At 36.8% G+C, this 24,738-nt stretch overlaps 1 protein-coding gene across 1 annotated transcript in view; it reads left to right on the forward strand.

Annotated features, from left to right (window-relative positions):
• Positions 1–24,738, forward strand: part of UVRAG (UV radiation resistance associated) — a 333,170-nt gene that overhangs the window by 196,523 nt on the left and 111,909 nt on the right. The window contains exon 12 of the mRNA XM_032166960.2: positions 1,607–1,772. Coding sequence (XP_032022851.1) covers positions 1,607–1,772 — 166 coding nt within the window. The remainder of the gene's footprint in view (positions 1–1,606; positions 1,773–24,738) is intronic.

The following is a 24,738-nucleotide window of genomic DNA, read 5'->3' on the forward strand; positions in this document are numbered from 1 at the left end:
GGCTCCCAAGTTAAAAAATTGTTATATGCTGGGCACAGTAGCACACACCTGTAGTCCCAGTTACTTGGGAGGCTGAGGCATGAGGATTGCTTGAGCCCAGGAGTTTGAGGTCAGCCTGGGCAACATAGTGAGACCCCATCTTTTTTTAAAAAAATAGGTGTTATATTAATGTTTAACAATGAAGTTATGAGACAGTACAGTAGACTGGTTAATGGTAGAAGATTGGGTGTCAAGCCAACCTGTTTACTAGCTCTATTACTTTGGAAAGATTCCTTAATCTCTGAGCCTTAGTTTCTTTATCTGTAAAAGGAATGAAATAGCATTTAAAAGGTGTTTAACATTGTTAGTAAATGAATGACTGTCATATATAAAGTACTATAGACAGTTCTGGACAGAAAAAAGTGTATATATAAAAAATATATATAAATAGTTACCTATTTTTATAAGACTACCAAAGAAAAACCAATAGTCTGCTATGGTAGTTAAGGGTAGAGAATTCACTGAGGAATGGATGGCTATAGTGGCACTTCTACCATAAGAAGGTAGTGCTTAGATAATTAAGTAGAAACAGAAAGAAGAATGCGAAAATTTTTATTAGTAATTGAGGTTAAAGCTACCCTTAGAAGTCAGGGAATAGTCAAGACAATGGTCATTGTGATCATTTCAGCCCTTCTTCTCTAGCCAGATGGGATATTCCAGATTATGTGTTAAATGTCTTGTGCACTTTTAAAAGCATTTAGGAATACTGTATGCCGAGAAGATCCTGTTTCCTTCCTCTTGGGGGAAGTTTAAAACTTTCTGTTGTATTACTCCCTGTTCTTAGCCCCTGAATCATCATTGATCACTTGATAGATAGTGGCAGAAATCTTGGATAGGTTTAGAAAATGTAATTGTCTGTGGCTTTTTGAAAGCTAGATGCTTATGTCTGATTATAAAATACCTGCATTTTTTCCTAGTAGTTGCTTCCACCTATATTGCATAAATAGGGTGGTATATGAACAGTGTGGTTTTTCATCTTTTGCTTTTGCTGTTTAGAACATTTTCCCCCTTAACCCATATTAAACTTTGTAGACTTACTATGTAACCCTGTCTTTTTCAATATCAAGAACATACCCCATAAGAATGACTATACTATTTCATTTCCCTTTAGAATTAATAATGTTGTAAAATAGTACAACTATATTGCCTAGGAAATTATTAATGAATAAAATCTATAACCACTGTATAGTGTGTTTGTTATGTTTAAACCTCTGAAGCTAATTTTCGTATCATGTAATAGACTCGAGTATTAATTCTTCCTGTAAAAATGCTGGGAAAGAAAGCAATGGTTATTTGGACATATCAAGAGTTCTTGCTTTAAGGTATATATCAAATGTTAATCTCATCACATTAATTATTGGGAAACGTTTAAAATACAGTTAGTAGATGAAGTTTCAAGTCTTGTTAATGGGTTTAAATTTGCATAAAATTTATATAATTTAGATAAGTGATTAATATTTTATGTACCACATATTTTTATAAAATATTCTTTGAAAATGATTTATTATCTTATGGTTATTTATAAGGTAAATAGTTATCTTCTTTTCCTCTGCTTTTGAATTTACAGCAAAAGATGATGGAAGCATTGCTGTTGCCCTTGGTTATACTGCACATCTGGTCTCCATGATTTCCTTTTTCCTACAAGTGCCCCTCAGATATCCTATAATTCATAAGGGGTCTAGATCAACAATCAAAGACAATATCAATGACAAACTGACGGAAAAGGAGAGAGAGTAAGTGTCTTTTTTTTAAAAAATGATTTTTAACATCAAGCCAGTATAAAATGTGGGGTATAATAAAATATATAAAATGTAACCTAAATTATGACAACTTTTATATAACCTTTGTAGAGTGCTCCATTTTATTTAAATCAAATGTAGTTATTATATGAAACTAGTTATTCATATAAATTTTAATGACTCAACCCCTGGGCTTCCAAGAATTGCTAATGGTGGCAAAAAATTACTTAAGTTTCATTTACTTTCTTCTTAACTTTTGTGAGGGTAAGTGTCATATGATCTACAAATATTCACCTAGTACCTCTTGCCTGCCACTCAACAAGTAAAATGTTAAAAGATTTGTCAGAGATCTAACTAGGAAAAGATATAATGGCATATTGAACATAGCTGAAAAGTGGACTAGTGAATTGGAAGATAGGTAAGTAGAAAATACAAGTGTCTAATATACATGTAATTTCAGGCACAGAGAGGCTGGAAAGATTGTGGGGTAAACACAAAATTTTAAGAGATAATGACTAAGAATTTTCAAATTTAATAAAAGACATGAAATTACGAATTCAAGAAGCACTAACAAAACAGAATGACAATAAAGAAAATATACCTGGGGAAATTAAACAGCTGAATATCAAAGATAAAGTGAAAATACTAAAAGCAACTAGAGGGAAAGACATGATAGCATGAAAAGATTGATAGTAAGACTGAAAGCTGATTTCTCAATGGAACAATGGAAGCCAGATGGTGATGCAGTGACATTTTAAAATACTGAAAAAACAACAACTGTCCACTTAGAATTCTATACCCAGTGAAAATATTATTCAAAAGTACAGGCAAAATAAAGATATTTCAGACCATCAAAACTGAGAAAATGTATCCCAGCAGACCTACAGTAAAGGAAATACTAAAGGAAGAATAAAAATAATTTCAAACAGAAACATGGAAATATAGTACGAACAAAGAATAAGAGAAAGGATAAAGATGTATTTCTAAATTCATTTTGACTGTAAATAAATACTAATGTCTTCTTAAATATAACATGCATATACATAATAATATATGTAGGATTATAATGCATGGTTCTAACACAAAAAGTAAAAAGGGTTGAGTGGCGTTAAAGTGCTCTGAGATCTTAGCATTGTCTGGAAAATGGTAAAGGTACTAATTTATATCAGACTAATAAATCAAATATGCATATTGTACTTTTCTTTTTTTTTTTTTGCCTTCAGCACTTTAAATATGTAATACGACTCTCTCCTGTCCTGTTAGTCTTCCACTGTAAAGTCTGCTGCCAGATGAATTGGAGCTCCATTGTATGTTACTTGTTTCTTTGTTTTAAAAAAATTAAATGATAGAGCTTTATTGTGAAAAATCATTTGGTTGCTAATGTAATCCAATTATTTGGTTCCATTGTGGTTTTTTTGTTGTTGTTTGTTTTTTTTTGAGATGGAGTTTTGCTCTGTTGCCAGGCTGGAGTGCAGTGGTGCAATCTCGGCTCACTGCAACCTCCACCTCCTGGGTTCAAGCAATTCTCCTGCCTCAGCCTCCCGAGTAGCTGGGAATACAGGCACGCACCAGCATGCCCAGCTAATTTTTGTATTTTTAGTAGAGACGAGGTTTCACCATGTTGGCCGGGATGGTCTCAATCTCTTGACCTCATGATCCACCCGCCTTGGCCTCCCAAAGTACTGGGATTACAGGCCATTGTGTGATTTTATAGCATTCTTTGCCATTGCTTTATTTGTATTTATCCTTGTTTCTTTTCTCCTGCTGCTTGAAGGATCTTCTCTTTGTACTTGACCTTTGGGAGTTTGACTGTTAAATGCTTTGAGGTAGTTTTCTTTCAGTTAAATCTGTGTGGTGTTCTGTAACCTTCTTGTACTTGAATATTGATATTTTTTCCTAGGTTTGGGAAGTTCTCTGTTATTATTCCTTTCTACTCCTATCTCTTTCTTGACATCCTCTTTAAGGCCAGTAACTCTTACGTTTGCCCTTTGAGGCTATTTTCTAGTTCGTAGGCATGCTTCATTCTTTTTTATTCTCTTTTCTTTTGTCTCCTCTGACTGAGTATTTTCAAATAGCCTGTCTTCAAGACCACTAATTTTATCTTCTTCTTGAACAATTCTGCTATTAAGAGACTTTGATGCATTCTTCAGTATTTCAGTTGCATTTTTCACTTCTAGAATATCCACTTGATTCTTTTTAATTATTTCAATCTCTTTGTTAAATGTATCTGATAGAAGTCTGAATTCCTTCTCTGTATTATCTTGAATTTCTTTGTGTTTCCACAAAACGGCTATTTTGAATTCTCTGTCCGAAAGATCACATATCTCTGTTTCTCCAGAATTGGTCCCTGATGCCTTATTTAGTTAATTTGGGGAGGTCATGTTTTCCTTGATGGCCTTGATGCTTGTGGATGTTTGCCAGTGTCTGGGCATTGAAGAGTTTAGGTATTTACTGTAGTCACCACAGTGTGGGCTTGTTTATACCTGTCTTTCTTGGGAAGGCTTTCCAGGTTTTTGAAAGGACTTGGATGTTGTGATCTAAGCTGTATCTGCGTTAGGGGGAACCCTAAGCTCAGTAACACTGTGGTTCTTGCAGTCTTGTAGAGGCACCACTTGGTGGTCTTGGATAAGATCCAAAGGAGTTCTCTGTATTACCAGGCAGAGACTCCTGTTTTCTACCGTTACTTTTTCTCAGTCTCTCTCTATGCTGAGCCGCCTGGAGCTGGGAGCAGGGGGACACAATCACCCTTGTGGCCTCCACCACTGGGATTTCCCTGGTTCAGACCTGATGCCAGCATTGGACTGGGTCTTACCCTAGGCCCTGTGTAACCTCTACCTGGCTACCACCTATGTTTGCTGAAGACCCTATGGCTCTACAATTAGCAGGTGGTGAAGCCAGCCAGGATTGTGTCCTTCCCTTCAGGGCAGCAAGTTTCCCCCAGCCCCTGAGCAGGTCCAGAGATGCTCTTTAGGAGGCAAAGACTGGAGTCCAAAACCTTACAAATCTATCTGGTGCTCTATTCAATTGCGGCTAAGCTGGTGCTTAAACTGTAAGACAAAGTCCATCCCACTCTTCTCTCTTCTTATCATAGGCAGAGGATTCTCTTCACATTGCCACCATCACCTAGACCCATGGTGGGTACTGCCAGGCTATCACTGATGTTCACTTAAGGCTCAAGGGCTCTTCAGTTAGCTTGTGGTGAATGCTGCCACACCTGGGACTCACACTTCAGGGCAGAGGGCTCCCCTCTAGACCAGGACAGGTCCAGAAATGCCATCCAAGAGCCAAGGCCTGGAATCAGGGACCCCAAGAGCCCATTTGGTGCTCTACTCCACTGTGGCCAAGCTGGTACCTGAAAGCAGCACATCTCAGAGTCTCACCCAAGGCCCACGGCTTACTGTCTGTGTATTACTCCTGGTTCTTCAGGGCCCAAGGGCTTTTTGGTCACAGGTGATGAATCTGCCAGAACTTGGTCCTTCCTTTCAAAGCAACACATTCCCTTCTGGCCCAGCGTGTGTCTAGATATGTCATCTGGGAGCTAGGGTCTGGAATGGGGGCCTCATGATTGCCCAGTGCCCTATCTTCCTTCTCCTATCAAGCAGAAGGAAGGAGTCTTTTTTTTATTTATTTATTTATTTTTTTTTGCTGTAGCTGCGCTGCCTGAGGTTGGTGAAGGGGTGTCACAAGAACTTCCTTAGCCACCCCGGCTAGTGTCCCATGTCCATTGTCTCTAAGGCCAGCACTAGCACTAGGACTTACCTAGGAATTGCAGTCTTTACGGCCTAGACTGTCTTTCAAGATTATTTAGAACCCCAGAGCACCTTTTCCGTGGTAGAAAGGTTTGCCAAAACTCAAGTTCTAACCACTGGGATGGGCGATTCCCCTCTGACTAGGGCTGATCTAAATGCTGCCCCCATGGATGGGCATTGGCTGAGTTTAGTCCAGTTTTGTTTCCCACTGTGACAGAGTGGTACTGAGTTCAATGCAAAGTACCACAATCACTGTGCTCTCCCTCCCTCAAGAGCACAGATGCTCTGTATCTCATGGCCGCTGCCGAAGGAATATGGGGAAGGGGCGGCGTCAGCAATTCAAGTCTGTCTTTCATACCGTCTTCAGTGCCTTTTTCAGCTATATGAAGTTAAAACCAGGTACTGTGATTGCTTACCTGATTTTTGGTTCTTATGTAGGTGCTTTTTTATGTGTGTAGATGGTTGTTAAATTGGTGTTCCTGCAAGGTTAGCAGGGGAACAATCGGTGAAAGCATCTGTTCAGCCATCTTGCTTCACCCTCCTCATGGTGTTTTCTTATAATCCTTTTCATTTCTGTAAGGTTTGTAGTAATGTCCCCACTTTCATTTCTCATTTTACTGCATTTTCTTTCTTCTTTTTCATAGTTAGTCTAGCTAAAGATTTGTCAATTTCTTTTCAAAGAACTGACTTGTGGTTTTGTTGATTCTCTCTAGTGTTTTTTTGCTCTCCATTTGTGTATCTCTGCTCTTACCTTTATTATTTCCTTCATTCTGCTAGCTTTGTGTTTTATTCTCTTTTTTCTCTAGTTTCTTAAAGATGGCAACTTAGGTTAATGAGATCTTTATTTTATAATGTCAGTGTTTACACCTATAAAATAGTTTCCACACCCCATACATTTTTGTATGTTATTTTTTTTTAATTAACGTCAAAGTATTTTCTGATTTCCCTGTGACTTCTTTATTGACCACTGGTTGTTTATGACAGCATTGTTTGGCTGGGCGTAGTGGCTCATGTCTGTAATCCCAGCACTCTGGGAGGCCAAGACAGGCAGATACTTTGAGGCCAGGAGTTTGAGACCAGCCTAGACAACATGGCGAGACACTGTCTTTACAAAAAACACAAAAATTAGCTGAGCATGGTGGTGTGCACCTACAGTCCCAGCTACCCAAGAAGCTGAGGTGGGATAATTGATTAAGCCCAGGAGGTGAAGGCTGCAGTGAGCCGAGATTGTAGCACTGCACTCCAGCCTGGGTGATAGAGCAAGACCCTGTCTCAAAAAAAAAAAAAAGCACATTAATTTTCACATATTTGTGAATTTTCTAGTTTTCCTTTTGTTATTGATTTCTCATTTTATTCCATTGTGACAGAGAAGCAGAGATGATAGTTTTATGATTGTAATATTTTTTAAATTATGAAGACTTGTTTTGTGGCCTAATGTATTGTCTATCCTGGAGAACATTCCACATGCACTTGAGAAAAATGTGTATTCTGCTGTCATTAGATGCAGTGTTCTATTTATGTCTGTTAGATCTAGTTGGTTTATGATGTTCTCAAGTCCTCGATTTCCTTATTGATCTTCTGTCTAAATGTTCCATTTATGATTGAGAGTAGAGTATTGAATTCTTCAACTATTACTGTAAAACTGTATATTTCTCCTTTCAATTCTGTCAACATTTGCTTCATATATTTTAGACCTCTGTTGTTTTGTGCACCTATTTCTTGTTATGTCTGCCTGATGAATTGACTCTTTTATTGGTATATTTTTGCCTCTTATAACAACTTTTGACCAAAAGACTGTTTTATCTGATATTAGTATAACCACCTCAGCTCTCCTTTGGTTACTCTTTGCGTGAACTATCTTTCCCATCTTTTCACTTTGAACCTTTTGATCTAGAATAAGTCTCTTGAAGATGGCGTGTAGTTGGAGCATGGCTTTTATGCATTCCTCCAATCTTTGCCTTTGGATTAGAGTTTTTAATCCACTTACACTTAGTTACTGGTAGGGAAAAACTTACTTATGCCACTTTGCTATTTGTTTTCTGTATGTCTTATGCTTTTTTTGTGTCTCATTTCCTTCATTACTGCCTTCTTTTGTGCTTAGTTGATATTTTTTAAGGTGTACCCTTTTGATTCCTTTCTCATTTCCTTTTCTGTGTATTTTATTGATTTTTTATGGTTATGATGGGAATTTTAATTAACATCCTACATTTATAACATTCTAGTTTGAACTGATACCAATTAGCTTCAGTAGCATATAAAAACTGTTTCCATACACCTCTCCTCCTCCCTCCCATCTTTATGTTGTTGTTGTCACAAATTGCATCATTATACGTTGTGTGCCCATAATACTATATTTATTTACATATGTAATTATCTTTTCTGGATTTTTATTTCCTTATACAGCTTCAAGTTACTATCTATGGTCCTTTAATTTCAGTCGAAGGCCTTAAGCTTTCAATTTCTGGTTGCAGTAAGCCTAGCTGTCAGCCAGAGGGAAAAGTGTAGGCCCTTCAGGTTTTTTCTGAACATGCATCTTGTTTTGGGCATGAATGTAGCTTCTAAATTCCCCAGTATACTTGGACACTTTTGAATGACCTAATTTCTCAAAGAAACTCTCTCCAGCTTTTCCTCCCAGGCTTTAGGCAGTCTGTTTTATGTCTGAACTGTAATTTTGTTGCCCCAGGTGGCTCTGGGTTGTTTGTTTGCCTTACTACTTGAACATTGTTAGCTGCTTTTCAGTTCTGAGTGAGTTCAGACTAGGTGAGGAACAAGGGAAAGTGACTTGCATTAGTCCTTCAGGTAGCCACCAGACAAGTTAGAACAGATACACTTTTTTTTTTTTAGAATAAGAATCTGATCTATTCACTCAAGATCAGAAAATGAGGTACCATACTGAGAGGGCAGGCTGTTGTCTTCAAGACCTGTGCTGAGCTGGAGAGGAGGGTAGGGCCAGGGCAAGTCAAAAAGCTGCAAAACTTTCTTCCTGGTTTTGAGTTTCTTTTTTCTTGATTTAACGTTCAGACAATTGATATAAACCTTTGACTGTTTTCCGGGGTTTTGACAAAGTTGATTTTGACAGTTTTTCTTGATTTTTTTTTTTTTTAGATGTTTCCCTGGAGGGATAGGTCTTTGGCTATATCTACTGTATATATATATATATATATATTTTTTTTTTTTTTTTCTGACATCATTTGGTTTAATGATGAAAAACATGGCTTATAAGGGATGAAGGGATGCCTAGATGATTTTAAGCAAAAGAGAATACCATGACCAGATATATACTTAAGAAAGATCACCTTGTAGTTCCCTGGAGACTGGGCTATTTCCAACCAGCCTTCTCCTAGTGCCATAATGTTCAAATTAAGTGTCTTTCCAGATTTTTATCAAAATTTTTCATGATAATCAGACTTTAAAATTAGTTATCCAGGAAAATCACTTTGGGAGCTTGCAGGAAGGGTGTTCCTTGAGATGGTAAATATTCTTGCTCCAGATCAGTTGCACACTTTAATTTGTGAAGTAGCAACTTAATATGTGGACAATTTCAAGTAGCATGCCCCAGTGTGAGTAGCAGCAGTGATTTCTTGATTGATTGGTTGATTGATTTTCTCAAGTGATCTGGTAAGGCCAGCTGGTTTTGGGTGATTATGTTATCCCTTTTTTCCTTGGCAGCCAGAGGAACCACAGGAATTGCATTTTGGTGAATGAATTTTATATTCTGCCTCTATCTTCCTCCTTTTGCTGAAACACATATTGTATTTTGTTGATTTTGATATATACATTTTGGGCATTTTAATATTGATAAAAATGAGATGCATCTTATAATTAATGGGCATGTCATATTATAATTGATAGTACTTTTCTTAGTGTTACATAAGTTAATGATGCATTTTACATTGATGCTGTCTTAGATTTTAGGAACTATTAAGTGTTTTACCTGGTTTTATGCATTTTTGTGAAGTACTTCAAATCCTTTTAGGAATAACATGGATGTATAAATAAATATATAAATAGAAATATGTTTATTGATTATGCTTATGCCTCAGTTATTCTTAGCCTGGATCGCTGAAAGAGCAGATTAGACATGGTTTTTCTTTCTCTTGTTTTCAATTTTTATGCAAACCTTTCCAGGACATTAGATGGAATCAGATCTTCATGGGAGATGGCAAGTAGAAATTGACTGACTCACTGGATAAATTATAATTAATGTAATGGCCCTAGGAATTTTCAGCCTCTCCCCTCTGATTACTTGTCTCATCTGGCTATTGGCACATGAGATGTTAGAGTTCAAAGCTCTATTTAGCCAGTTTTGCTGGAAGAAAAAAAGACCGATTTCTTTTCTTTGTCTGGCCTGTTTGAAACACAGGCCTGGACTGATGCCTTGCCTAAACCATTACTTGTGCACCTGCATACTGTAAAGGGAAACTCTGAAATCTTTGCTGCATTTCACTCTGAGGCTCAGACCACAAAACATGAGGAATGTAACCAGAGTCCAGCTGCAATGTTCCTCCACCCCCCACTTCTTTCACTGAGGACTGAAAAGTATGTTTTAAAGTGATTTTTGGAATGAAATTTATTAGTCATTGTTATTGTGCTACTTAACTGTCTGGTAGATAATAAATTCAGAATGGATTAGTGAAACAAGCCATGAGTTAGGACCTAGCTGATCAGAGCATATGGCTTTTTCAAGGCCTTAAAAGATGTCTAAAGTTTGTTTTATTCTCAGGAGGAGAAACGGGGTAGTATAATTGGCAGGCACTTTTGAAACTTTCTGGCCTGCTCACAACAATACTTTTATAAATCTCTAAAAGATGGTCAGCTATTTTTCTGTTGTAGAATTATTGGAACTTAGGGAAATGGTAATGCTGTTTCCTTGATTTTGTGTACTTAACGTTTGTTCCTATGGAGGATCCTGACCTTTACCAAAACCCCAAGAGTTGCCCTTTTTACCTGATTGATTCTGATTTCTTTTCAAGACAGAATTTCTAAAGTATAAAGAAATTGTGATGTGTTCAAAATCAGATAATATTGGGCCAATATCATAGTCTTTACATGTGGACCTTATTCTCATTAGAGTGGAATGGTCTAACACCTTTTTTGTGACTAGGTGCATAAGGCGGTCATACATCCTATGTATAAAGAGGTTGGCCAAACAGGTCCCCAAGTCTTATGACCTGCGTTTTTTATTATTCTTGCAGCCACATAGACAGGTCTAGAGGTTTATAGACCTTCTTGTTCTGCATAACTAGGTTGCATTTTGCCAAGAGGGAAGAGACAAAGGAGTCTGCAGAGTAGCAGTGAGCGGGCTGATTCCTTATCTCTGTATTCCCTCAGCCTACCTCTTGGCTGAGCAACACTAACTTGATAAATGAATGAAAATGTCTTTCTGATGGCCTCTTCTTGGAGCAATTAGAATACCTTGAGCTTTATTTGTGTAAGTAATAAGTGTTCTGTAGAAATAGTGACTGGCACCCAAAATTTTGTTGGTAAAAAGCTTATATTAAACACATAAATGAAAATTCCAGAACTCTAGTTTTCAGACTGCTGTAATTCTGACTCCTCATTTCTATTATTACCTGCTTCAGGCATACTTAAATGCCTGTTGACATCTTATATTAAGAATTACATATTCCTTCCTATAAAAATTCTCCACTTCTGTTTGTTAATCAAGCTATTTTAGTGCAGAGAGTTCAGAAATGATTGTTGTTTTCACTAGATTAGCATCTGTTTGTTTTCATGGCATCCAATTAAATCTGATGGCCTTCTTCCAGAAGTGGGGAATTTTCATATCATGCTTAGGCTTAAATGCTATGGCTTTCATTTCCAACTCTCTTCTGCATATCCTGTAAATTAGAACATTTCTTATAACCTTTCATCTTCGTTTTATTATAGGTTGTTGCTCAGATGTTGGCATTTAGAGCACTCAGTAGACCCAGACCCTAAACCTTTAAATTGGATGATAAATACGATGACTTGAGGCAGTGGAAAAGAGTGGGCCAAATGCTTTGGTTTTTTATTTTCCTTGCTATTCAACTTTAAAGTATAATTAAGCAAATATTTTTCAGGGTGACTAATACTACTGAAATGAATGAAATTGTTAGTTCTTTTGGATTTTCCACTTGATTACAGGAATTTGACCTAACTTGAAAAATCTCTGTTCATGTGAAAACTTTCCCAAATGTCTGTAGTCCAACTCTCTATAAATTACCTAACAGTACACCATGGAACAGAAATAAAGATGAAAAAAAAAAAGTCCATGCAGAATTGTAGACTTACTGTGTTTTAGAACCAGTCGGAATATTATTACATCATGTGATTGAACCCTTCATTTCACAAATGGAGAAACAGGTTGAAAGATGAAGTGAGGTCATACAAGTTAACTAAGCATTCATTTTGATATGCCCCCCTGAGGAGAGGCAAGCCCAAAAGATGAATTGCTAATTATTAAGTATAGTACTTGTAAAGCAAACATATAGGAGATGGAAGAAGTATTTTTATCAAAATGGGTCTCTACTGGAGCCTGAAATACTCCCTTTTCATGATTTAGGGAAAGCACTCTTGTAAGAATGCAGAAATGTGAATCTCTGAATATTAAGTAGAGTTACTATGTTACTTTCTCACTGAAAATGTTAATTATTCAAATCACATTTGTTAGTTCATTTGACATTTGTTTTTTCTCTAAAAGGTATGGTGCAAAATGCATCTCTTTTTTTCTCTCTTGCCTCCAATTTAAACTTGACAAAATTTTTGTTTTTTATTTCCAATTATTTTGGGCTTTGGGGTCATGTTGGCTTCTCTGTTATTGCTGAGTGACTGTGGCAATGTTCTCCTCTCTGAGTCTTGGTTCTCCTAGCATAGTACCTATGTCACTATGCCACTAGGTTGTTGTAAAGATTAAATAAGCACAGTGCTTGGCAGACAGAAAATGGTTAACAAAATTTTCAACTACTATTATGTATACTTTGAGCTTTGCAATAGGTATCCTAGGCATGTAAGTTTTTATTCTATGTGCTAGATAGAAGATGGGCCTAATAAAGGGTAAGGAAAATTAAAAATGTAACCCAGTGGGAAAGTACTATATTTCCTTTTGTAATAGTGTTGTGAGGTACATCATCTTTAAGTCAATGGTCTTAAGTGCAGAGGACTAGTGAAGTTCCCCATAATGCAGGGGTAAAAACTGGTGTAGGTCTGAAGGCTTGTCTGTTTACAGGCATACCTCATTTTTTTGCATTTTACATTATTGTGCTTCATAGAGACTGTATTTTTTACAAATTGAAGGTTTGTGGTAACCTTGCATCAAGTAAGTCTGTCAGTGGTATTTTTCCAACAGCATGTGCTCACTTTGTGTCTCTGTGTCACATTTTATTAACTTTCACAATATTTCAAGCTTTTCATTATTATTATATCTGTTATGATGACCTATAATCAGTGATCTTTCATGTTATTATTGTAATTATTTTGGGACAATACAAACCACACCCATATAAGATGGCAAGCTTAATCAATGTTGTGTGTGTTCTGACTGCTCCACTGACCAGCTCTTCCCCCATCTCTCTCCCTCTCCTAAAACCTCCATAGTCCCTGAGACACAACATTATTGAAACTAGACCAATTAATATAGCCCTATAATGGCTTCTAAGTGTTCAAGTGAAAGGAAGAGTTCCAATATCTCATTTTAAATTAAAAGCTAGGAATTATTGAGCTTAGTGAGGAAAGAACGTGAAAAGCTGAGATGGGCTGAAAGCTAGGCCTCTTATGTGAAAGAGCCAAGTTGTAAATTCAAAGGAAAAGTCCTTGAAAGAAATTAAAAGTGCTACTCCAGTAAACATACAAATGATAAGAAAGTGAAAAGACTTGCTGCTGATATGGATACAGTTTTAGTGGTCTGGATAAAAAATCAAACCAGCCACAACATTCCCATAAGCCAAAGCCTAATCCAGAGCAAGGACCTAACTTTCTTCAGTTATTTGAAATCTGAGAGAAATGAGGAAGCTGCAGGAGAAAAGTTGGAAGCTACAGAGGTTGGTTAATGAGGTTTAAGGAAAGAAGCCATCCCTACAACACAGAAGTACAAGATGAAGCAGGAAGTGCTGATAGAGAAGCTGCAGCAAGTTATCCAGAAGATCTAGCTAAGAGCCTTGATAAAGGTGGCTACACTAAACAACAGATTTTCAAGGTAGACAAAAATAGCCTTCTGTTGGAAGAAAATGCCATCTAGGACTTTGATAGCTGGAAAGGAGAAGTCAATGCCTGACTGCAAAGATTCAAAGGAAAGGCTGACTCTTTTATTAGGAGCTAATACAGCTGCTAACTTTAAGCTAATGTTCAGTGACCATTTTGAAAATCCTAGGGCCCTTAAGAATGATGCTAACCATACTCTGTGTTCTATAAATGTAACATCAAATCCTATATGACAGGACATCTGTTTACAACATGGTTTATTGAATATTTTAAGGCCCCTGTTGAGACCTACGGCTCAGAAAAAAATATTTCTTTCAAAATATTACTGTTCATTGAAAACACACCTGGTTACCCACGAGCGCTAATGGAAGTTGTCTTCATGCCTGCTAACATGGTATCCATTCCACAGCCCATGGATGACTTTTAAGTCTTCTTATTTAAGAAACACATTTCATCACATTTCATAAGGCTGTAGCTGCCATACATAGTGATTCCTCTGATGGATCTGGGCAAAGTCCATTGAAAACCTTCTGGACAGTATTCATCATTCTAAATGCCATTCAGAATATTCATGATTCATGGGAGGAGATAAAAATATCAGCATTAACAGAAGCCTGGAAGAAGTTGATTCCAACCCTCATGGATGATTTTGAAGGGTTCAAGACTTCAGTGGAAGAAATAACTATTTCATGATAAAAGTTTAATGATGAGGAGTTGCTTCTTATGGATGAGCAAAGAAAGTGGTTCCTTGAGATGGAACCTAATTCTAGTGAAGATGATGTAAAAAAAGGATTTAGAATGTTACATAAACTTAGTTGACAAGGAAGTGGCAGGGTTTGAGAGGAAGGATTGACTCCAATTGTAAAAGAAGTTCTACTGTGGGTAAATGCTATTAAACAGCATTGCATGCTACATGAAAGGCAAAGTCAATTGATGCCAAAAACTTACATTGTCTTATTTTAAGAAATTGTCACAGCCACTCCAACCTTCAGCAACCACCACCCTGATTAGTCAACAGCTATTGCCAAGTAGGCAAGACCCTCCACCAGCAAAAACACTATGACTCTCTGAAGGCTCAGATGATAGTTAGCATTTTTTAGCAATAATATGTTTTTAAACTAAGATATGTACATTGTTTTAAACTATATATTTTGTATTTTCTTTAATTTTTTCCATGAACACATGTTCAAAGATATTTTTAAAATATAATGCTATTTTCATACATACTGGGAAACAAAAAAAAAATTGTGTGAGTCACTCTTTATTGAGATACTCACTTTATTTATTTATTCATTTTTTTTTGTAGAGACAGGGTCCTGCTATGTTGACCAGGCTGATGTCAAACTCCTGGCCTCAAGTGATACTTCTGCCTCGTCCTCCCAGAATGCTGGGATTACAGGTGTGAGCCACAACACCCGGCCAAGATACTAACTTTTCTGCAGTGGTTTGGAACCAAACCCACAATATATCCAATGTATGTCTGTACTTCAAATAGGCCTAGACTTTACTGTCTACAGTCTACTAAGTAGTCACGTAAGCACGTGTGCCTTGGAAGATACGGGTTAGTGAATGCTGAAGGCCTTATTCTTTTTTTTTTTTTTTGAGACGGAGTCTCACTCTGTCGCCCAGGCTGGAGCGCAGGGGCACGATCTCGGCTCACTGCAAGCTCCACCTCCTGGGTTCACGCCATTCTCCTGCCTCAGCCTCCCGAGTAGCCGGGACTACAGGCGCCCGCCACCACGCCCGGCTAATTTTTTGTATTTTTAGTAGAGACGGGGTTTCACCGTGTTAGCCAGGATGGTCTCGATCTCCTGACCTTGTGATCCGCCCGCCTCGGCCTCCCAAAGTGCTGGGATTACAGGCGTGAGCCACTGCGCCCGGCCTGAAGGCCTTATTCTTACAAGGAATGCAGAGCATTTTCAAACTAAATAGTTCTCAGCCTGGCCCACTGTTTACTTTTTTAGTCACATCCCCAGATTCCTTCCCAGTTCGTAACCTATGCTTCGGTCAGACTGAACAATTGGTTGTTTTCCAAACACATCACAGTATTTCCTACCTTGATACTCATTGTCCATGCTATTCTATTTATCTGGAATGCCCTCCCTAGCCATCTCTAGCATCAAAACTGTGCTTGTACATGAAGCCCTCCTTTATTATCTAAAACTTTTCATCGTAGTTTCATAGTTTGGTAAACTGTAATTCTTTTGGATTCCTGTGAACTGTTCTCTCTATATGGTATCAAAGAAATGAAGTTCTTTATATGTACTTTAATTTAATAACAGCCCAACTCAATGATGCAGGTAGTGTATTTGAGTTATTTATCCTTGTCTGAAATATTTTCAGGGTAGAAACTGCATCTTACTTGGTGTCAGACTTCCCTGACTTGCAGAGAGGCTTGTATTTTGTAGACACTCAATAAATATTTCTTGAATTAGGAGAGTAAAAGAAACATTCAGTTTTTGCAAATTCTATCAGGTAATCTGACAGTCTGCTCTGTGGCCCATTGTTTTAACTCTGGATGCTCTGGCCAGGACAAGCATTATTTCAAAGAGTCCCTTGGGACTGTGGCAAGCTATTAACTTCTGTGCTGTTGTAATCCAAGGCACAGGCATCAGCACTGATGGGGTTATGTTCAGGGGTGTGAGCAAAGAACATGTTTTAAAATGAGGACTCCCCATGGAAATTCAGGCAGTAGAGATCAACAAAATAAAAATGCAGAAGGTGGCTGCTGGGTGAGACAGGAAATGAACACCTTGTGAAGATTAGGCATTCCGCTGGAGAGGGGAAGTGTGGAAAACGAGTCAAGAGAAATTGTGCAGCTATTTCATCACTGACACTTGGAGGTATGTTGTTGTGTGTGTTGTTTTTAATGAAGTGTGCTTTCATAGTGCTGATGTTATTATCTGGATGAGGAAGTCTTCTCTAGTATTATTGTCATCTCAGCTTTCTGTAACCAACTAAATTAAAATACAGTAATGTAATGGGACAGTGGGATAAGAAAGAAAACCAGATGACTCTGACTTGTGACCCCAACCTGAACTTACTGCTTTTCTAGTTTTTGGTATACTCAAAACAGAGTCCAGTGTAATGCTTGCAGGGGCTGGGGGGATTGGACAGAGGAATAATATATTTAGTTAATAGTGGGGTATGGCCGGGCACGGTGGCTAACGCTTGTAATCCCAGCACTTTGGGAGGCCGAGGCGGGCGGATCACGAGGTCAGGAGATCGAGACCACGATGAAACCCCGTCTCTACTAAAAATACAAAAAATTAGCCGGGCGTGGTGGCGGGCACCTGTAGTCCCAGCTACTCGGAGAGGCTGAGGCAGGAGAATGGCGTGAACCCGGGAGGCGGAGCTTGCAGTGAGCCGAGATTGCGCCACTGCACTCCAGCCTGGGCGACAGAGCGAGACTCCGTCTCAAAAAAAAATAAAATAAAATAAAAAATAGTGGGGTACGTCCTGCATTCAATACTGTTACATTATTAGTATATGTGAAATCAGTGTTTCTCAACAGGAGTCCCAACACATCAGTGAGCGCGCCAGTAGTTCATGGACTAACCATTTGCAGTCCATTAATATTTATCATAGGACAGCATAGATGCTTTGTGTTCTGATATGAATTAATCATTGAATTTAATAAATGATGCTTTATTTTATTGGTGTTATATGAAAGTAGCTCTGTTCTTTAATTCTTATATGTTAGAATTTTTTGGTAAGTAAAGAATGGGAGAATGAGGGTAATTATATCAAGCCAGAGAGTTTGCAATAGGTAATTTGGGGAATATTTTGGTTTTCTGACAAAAACGAATGGAAAGAAAGAGTAAAAATTATTTTTAGGTAGATGTGAAATTATTTTAACTTCCAAAAGCATCTCATTATAATAGTTCTCTAACAGTTTTCTAAGGATAATAACATTTATGTCCTGGGTAATGGTATCATTATAAAACAAATTTATGTCACTCTTTAATCCAGATGGTTTTAACTACCATATTTTTATACCTCTCTTTTAGATGATTTACAATTAGTAAGGATGATCACCAAAAGTAATTTCTGAATCAGATTAAATGATCAATTAGTTTTTAATAGTTGCTTTTCTTCTCTAATTCATTGAAAATGAAAAACTGATATAACATTTAATTCATATATAGTTAAATCATAAGAGAGTTCAGTTATAAGAGGGGACATCATAAGAAAGCCAACCATGTTTATTGAACACTAGGACATACTAGTCACTGCACAAGATGCTAGAATTAGGTAAAGTTACCTGGCTCTGAACTGGCATCAGGATGCACAGCAAGTCAGCAGAGAGTCATTCTCCACATAATAAGACCCATGCTAGAGATCAGCACAGGGTTGGGTTGGAGGTAGTCAGCAGAGGCATGCTTGATGAGATGGCCCCTAAGCATCTGAGCTGCTCAATATAGAATAGGATTAGGAGCTGTCCAAGTGACCCAGATGTAATGAAACACGTACACTGGCACAAAGCAGATGATACACCTTTTCATGGACCAAAGCTTCCACTTTCTCACCTTGCCTCATAAGTGAATTCACGTTACATTGCTGAACAGTTAACATTTAGGCATATATAAGAGAAGAGTATGTTTATAATTTAATATTTAGTCTAAGTATGAATTAAACTTACTTTCAAAGATTGTTAGCATTAAGTGGTTAATATTAAAATACATTCATTCAAAGGATAGAAACCTATCTATAAAGTATTTTTGATCGTGGATTGGTTGTAATAAATATATGACTAATTTGATTTAAACAGAGTTTCTTCCACATGTAACTGTCTAACAGAGATAAGCCATGTTGGCTTTTAAATAATAAAACTTGTATATTCTAAATTAGGAAAAGAGAAATCATGGCTTTCCTGTTTCACTCTTCTGAAAGAACTTTGGCATCAGATACACCTTGAACCAGTTTATTCCACCTCTCTAGCCTCAGAAAGCAAAAGTCCCTTTTGGAAAGCAAAAATAATGGCTTCACAGAAAGGTGGAGAATAATAGAGAATTTATATAAAATGACCTTTGCATATAATAGTCACTCAGTAAATATTTGTATACTGATAAATGAACCTAGTAGTCACAATATTAATTTTTCCCTTCTAGTTGAATTTATCTTATATTATTCCAGTAGAAATGAGACTCATAAGTTTTTAAAATTTGAAAAATCCTTGGCTTTGAATTTAGAAAGGATTTCTTAAATAAATCACAGAAACAAGACCATATTATGAGAAATGGTCTATAAGTTTGATTTAAGAAAAAAAAAAAACCTTGCTTATAATTCATAGCTTTTAGATTAACCAAATGTCAAAAAGGATCCAGAATATATATTTTTAAAACCTTTATTTATCAACAAGTAAAGGAGCAATCAACCTAATAAAAATATGGACATAATATATGAAGAAGCTGTTACAGAAGAACAAACCCTAGATGTTTAATAACATAAGAAAAATACTCAGCCTTACCAATAATCAGGAAATGCAGGTTAAAACCAGAAGGAGATGCCATTTTATATCCATCAAACTGGCAAAAATTAGAATGTCTATTTAGTACCAGATTTAGTGAGCACATAGAGGAAGAGAAACTCTCATCCTTTGCTTGTGAGAGTTTCAGTTCATTTATTTCAGAAAGTAGTTTAACAATACAGTTAAATCTGCAGGAACCCCACTCAACCTAAGAACCTCAATCCTGGTTATATACTAGACTGTTGAGTAGCTCTTGCATATATGCATCCTACAAATATTAATTATGTCTGTATTATATAGATATTTAAACATTATCTCTTAATTACCATTATTGTGTTTTGGGATTATTCATAATTATATAGCTAATATTTAATTGTTTTAAGAGCCTCTGTCCTCTTGTACTATCCCTTTCAGAACCTTTATTTCTGTGCAACATTATTTTCTCTCTATTTCTATTTTTTTGAAACAAGGTCTCACTGTCACTCAGGCTGGAATGCAGTAGTGTAATCATAGCAGCTTTGACCTCCTGGTCTCAAGCGATCCTCCCACCTCAGCCTCCCGAGTACCTGGGATTATAGTCTTATGCCAGCATGCCCAGCTATCTTTTCTGACTGTATTTTTTTGTAGAGATGAGTTCTCCCTGTGTTGCCCGGGCTGGTCCTAAACTCGTGGGCTAAAGTGATTCTCCCGCCTTGGCCTCCCAAAGTGCTAGGATTATAGTAGTGAGCTACCCGCACCTGGCCCATTATTTTATTTAACATTTTTTAAAGGCCACTTTTTTAAAGACTAGGATACATGTTTCTCTGTACCTAGCTTCTTTCTTTTTATTCACATAAGGTCAATGTGGGTGGTTACTTTTTCTTATAATTCATGTCATTTTCATACACCAGTTCTGGCTTCTTGATTGGTTTTAATTTTATAGTAGCAGTTTGCCATATTTCCTTTTGAGCAAAGATTGGTGTTAATAATGCCTAGAATTTTGAGTGCTATTCATTTATATTATTGGAAACCTTTAAAAGGACTTACAAAAGCATTAATTCTTCCCATGATGCTCATTAGTTACTCCCATTAATATAAATGATGGCTCCCAGGTTCATGATGTGGAGAGTCTAGTGATGAAATACTAGAAGTGTTAACTGTAGTTAGTTATGAGAATTTTCTGTTGTAAATTAATTACACACACCAATAAGCAACAGAAGCTTTTTATTATTTTAATTTGTATAAATATAAGGTTGGTAAGCTAATGAGAAGTGGCAGGTCTCTTGGAGTTTGATTGACACCTATACTTAAACTCTTTTAAATGTGTAGATGACGAATTTATTGAGACAACATCTGTTGTAAGATGTTCCATACAGCGAATATTTATTTTTCAGTACGTAGTGCACAATTTTGTCATTTCCAGCTTTAAAAAATTAGTTACTAGGGGAAAGACTTTTTAGAAGCCACCTCCTAATATTGAATTTGCTGAGTCATGTTCTGTGTGAGAGATATAAGAATTTTGTGTTATATTCTGGTTTCTGTATTCGTGGTTTCTGTATAAATCACAAAATGAGAGATTCATAGTTGCTTAGAAGGAATTTGGTAAATAGCATGTTATTTCACTCAGCAATTTCTATGAGAAAATGATAGATAGGATTCCTTTCTACGATGATGCAGTTTGGTTTAAAGAAATTTCCTTTTCTATTTTTGTATTATTTTAATTGGAAACTGCCCTGTTTTGTAGTATGCAATTTGGAATAGACACTTAACTCAGTTTTGTATTATTAAATACTAATTCAAAATCAAGATTCATGGTCTCAGAATGATAAATATACAAATGAATCTGTTCACCTTTCATGCATTCATTAAATGTTTAATTAGTACATAGTATGTGACAGATATTGTTCTATTGATAGGTCTTTGTGATTTAGTAAAGAACAATAACAACAATTAAAAATGTTGTCTTTAAAAGAAATGGACAGCTTAAAGTAAATTTTGTAAATACCGCTGAATATCTACCATATGAATAGACTTCATGCCATATATTTTTATGAAACAGACTAAGAAAGTGAGCATATTATCAGCTTATTATCTAGTTTCAGAGATAACAAAAATCGCCTTGTTTCATGCCTTTTATTTAATAGCATTCCTTTCTTTACCTGACATGCCCTTGTCTCATGAGTAAATACATTGCAAGATTCATTAGGTATCCCTAAGGGTAGAAAGAAGTACAATCTGACTTTAAGCAAAAATAAGGTTGGTTCATAGGTGGTTTGGGACCTGTCTCAAGTGTCAATTTGTCATTAAGAGTAAAGGCTCGATAATTGACTGGAAAGTACTTTTTAAAGTTTCGGGATCAACTTAAAATTTACTTTGCTCAGAATATCTATTTAATGTTTAGTTCTCACTCCTGCAAAAATATACTAAATCAGGATCTAGTTGTTTGACAAGACTGAAGCAAAGGAACAGTAAGTAGTGTTTATCTTCTCAACTAGCCAATGAAATGAAAGGTTAAAATGTTAAATTAGGCTGGGCATGGCGGCTCATGCCTGTAATCTGAACCCTTTGGGAGGCCAAGGCAGGAGGATCACTTGAGCCCAGGAGTTTGAGACTTCAACCTAGGCAACATACTGAGACCCCATCCCTACAAAAAATAGAAAAATTAACCAAGTGTGATGGCACCCAGCTACTCAGGAGGCTGAAGTGGGAGGATCACTTGAGCCCAGGAGGTCAAGGCTGCAGTGAGCCATGATCCTGCCACTACCCCACTTCAACTTGTGTAACAGAGTGAGATCCTGTCTCAAAAAGAAGAAAATTAAATTAGAAATACCATGCATGATTCATTGTCATGAGTTTCAACGTGGATGTGCATAAAAGAAGTTATGGGACATGGAAAATGATTGAGAGGTGTCAACATATATCTAAGGGGAATTCTAGGAATAAAGATTAGAGGACATGGCAAGAAAGAAATACTCAAAACATGGTGGCTGAGTTAAAAAAAAAAACCACAGTATTAAGAACAAAAAAAGGAGACACAGGTGCCACAAAGATTGAAAACTCATAGAACACACTGTGAACAGTTTTTAAAAGGTAGGTGGAATGGTCTTTTTTAGGAAAAATATAAAATAACAAAATTGATCCAAAAAGAAATGGGAAAACTGAATAGGAGCTGCTTCCAGAGTATAGTAGCATAGATATCTTGACTAATACTGAAACTGCTTGAGAAAAACAAATTCTTTAATATATTTATTAGTTCACAAGAAAATAAAGAATACTTAGGTCAAAAACTGAGTAAAGGCAAGAACCTAAAGAAATAAGGTGCACACTGAAGCCAGCTTTTTCCTTGAAAGCATTTAATAAACTGAATAAGTGTGAATTTGATAAAACAACCTGAACAGGACAATAGAAGAAAACAAAAGTTATAGACAAGTATCTTTCATACTAAGTTGCCACTTTTCTATGAAAGACATACCAAACAAAACATATGCAAGCTGAATCTAGCAATTCAGGAATGAGTCAGTGGCTCAACATTTAAAAAGCTTTCCACATAACTTACCCATTAACAGATTAAGAAAAATATCATATCATTTCAATAGATACAAAAAAGCATTCAATAAAATTGGATACTTATTTAGAAAGGCAATATAGGTTTTGATTAGGAACGTAAATTCTCAGCAGGGCACAGTGGCTCACACCTATAATCCCAGCACTTTGGGAGGTTGAAGCGGGCAGATTGCTTGATCCCAGGAGTTAGAGACCAGCCTGGGCAACATTTCAAGACTTTGTCTTTACAAAAAAAAAACAAAAACAAAAATTAGCTGGGCATAGTGGCACACCTGTAAGTCCCAGCTACTCAAGAGGCTGAGGTGGGAGAATCACTTGAGCCTGGGAGGTTGAGACTGCAGTGAGCTGTGTTCACACTACTACATTCCAGCCTGGGTGAGAGAGCAAGACCCAATTCTCAACTTGGGTCTTAAATTCTGGGTCTTAAATTGGGGACTTAAATTCTGGAACCAGATAACGAGAGTTTGAATCCAGACCGTTATTTAGTGTAAATGGTAGGCAGAATTTGAAATGGCACTCAAGATTCCCACTATCCTGGTGTACATGTCCCTATAAATATCTTCCCCTTCAGTGTGGGCAAGACTTGTAAATACATAGTTGGCCCTCTCAATCTGCAGATTCAACCAGCCACGGATAGAAAATATTTAAACAAAAACAAACAAAAAATAACAATACAAAAATTAAAAAAATACAAATTTATTTTTTTTATTTTCAAAGTATTTAGGAATTCTTTAATTAGAAAAATAAAGGCAATGGGATTATCTATAAGGTTCTAGAAGTACCCATGAATTAAATCACTTACATCTCCCACTTAAAAAAAACAAAACAAAACCTTAAATCACATTGCTGTTAAGCTTTCATACAGTAAGAAATAAGACCAAGCTATGCTGGGGTACAAAAACCTGAAATTGTGAGCATGAAAATAATTTATTGATTAGACATCTTGCTTACTCAAGCATTAGGTCTACTGGAGATAGAATTAACACAGCTCATGAAAAAGGAAAAAAATTCCATCCAGCACCTGCTTCCTTTCAAATTTCCTGGAGACATGGTTTATGCAAAAAAAATACAAATTGCAAAAAAAATACAAATTTAAAAACAACAGACATAACTATTTACATAGCATTTGCATTGTATTAGGTATTATAAGTAATTTAGAGATAATTTAAAGTATACAGGACTTATGTACATAAGTTACATTTGTAGGGTATATTAAAATACAAGTTTTATATCAGGGGCTTGAGCTTACTTGGATTTTGGCATCCACAAAGGTCCTGGAATCAATCCTCCACAGATACTGAGAGATGAATGTAATAGGATTTTCCTCCCATGATTAAGGTTCCCAATCATTTGACTTTGAGTTAATATAAAGCAAAATTATCTGTGTAGGCTTGGCCTAATCAAGTGAACCCTTGAGAGCCAAGAAGCAGTTAGCAGATGCTCTTCTGCTAGCCCACAAGAAAGCAAACAGAACTCATGGAGGGAGCCATGTGGCTAGGACCTGAGGGTGGCTCCTAAGAACTGGGAGTGAAATATGGCTGACAGCTAGCAAGGAACTAGGTCAGCCCTACCGCCACAAGGAACTCAATTCTGCCAGCAACCTGAATGAGCTTGGAAGATGACCCTGAACTACACATGAGAAGCCTGGCCAACATCTTGATTTTAGACTTCTTAGACCCTGAGCAGAGATATACTGTGCCTAGATTTCTGACCTACAGAAACCATGAGATAGTAAATGAGTGTTTTAAGCTGCTAAGCTTGTTTTATTTTTTAAAGCAGTAATAGAAAACTAATACATTGTGTGACTTTGGTCAAGTTACTTGATCACCCTATGTGCCTTACTGTCATTGTTAAATGGAGAGATAACAGCACCCACTTCATAGGGTGTCTAGATCGATTAAATGAGTGAATACATGTAAAATATATGTGGTACTTGGTAAAGTGTCAAATGTTGGCCAATAATAGTAGTAGTGGTTGTTACAAGAACTCATTGTAAAGTAGAAAATGAAAGGAATTTCCT

This window comes from Hylobates moloch, unplaced genomic scaffold, assembly GCF_009828535.3.
Source record: "Hylobates moloch isolate HMO894 unplaced genomic scaffold, HMol_V3 SCAFFOLD_11, whole genome shotgun sequence".
NCBI classification, from domain to species: Eukaryota; Metazoa; Chordata; class Mammalia; order Primates; family Hylobatidae; genus Hylobates; species Hylobates moloch.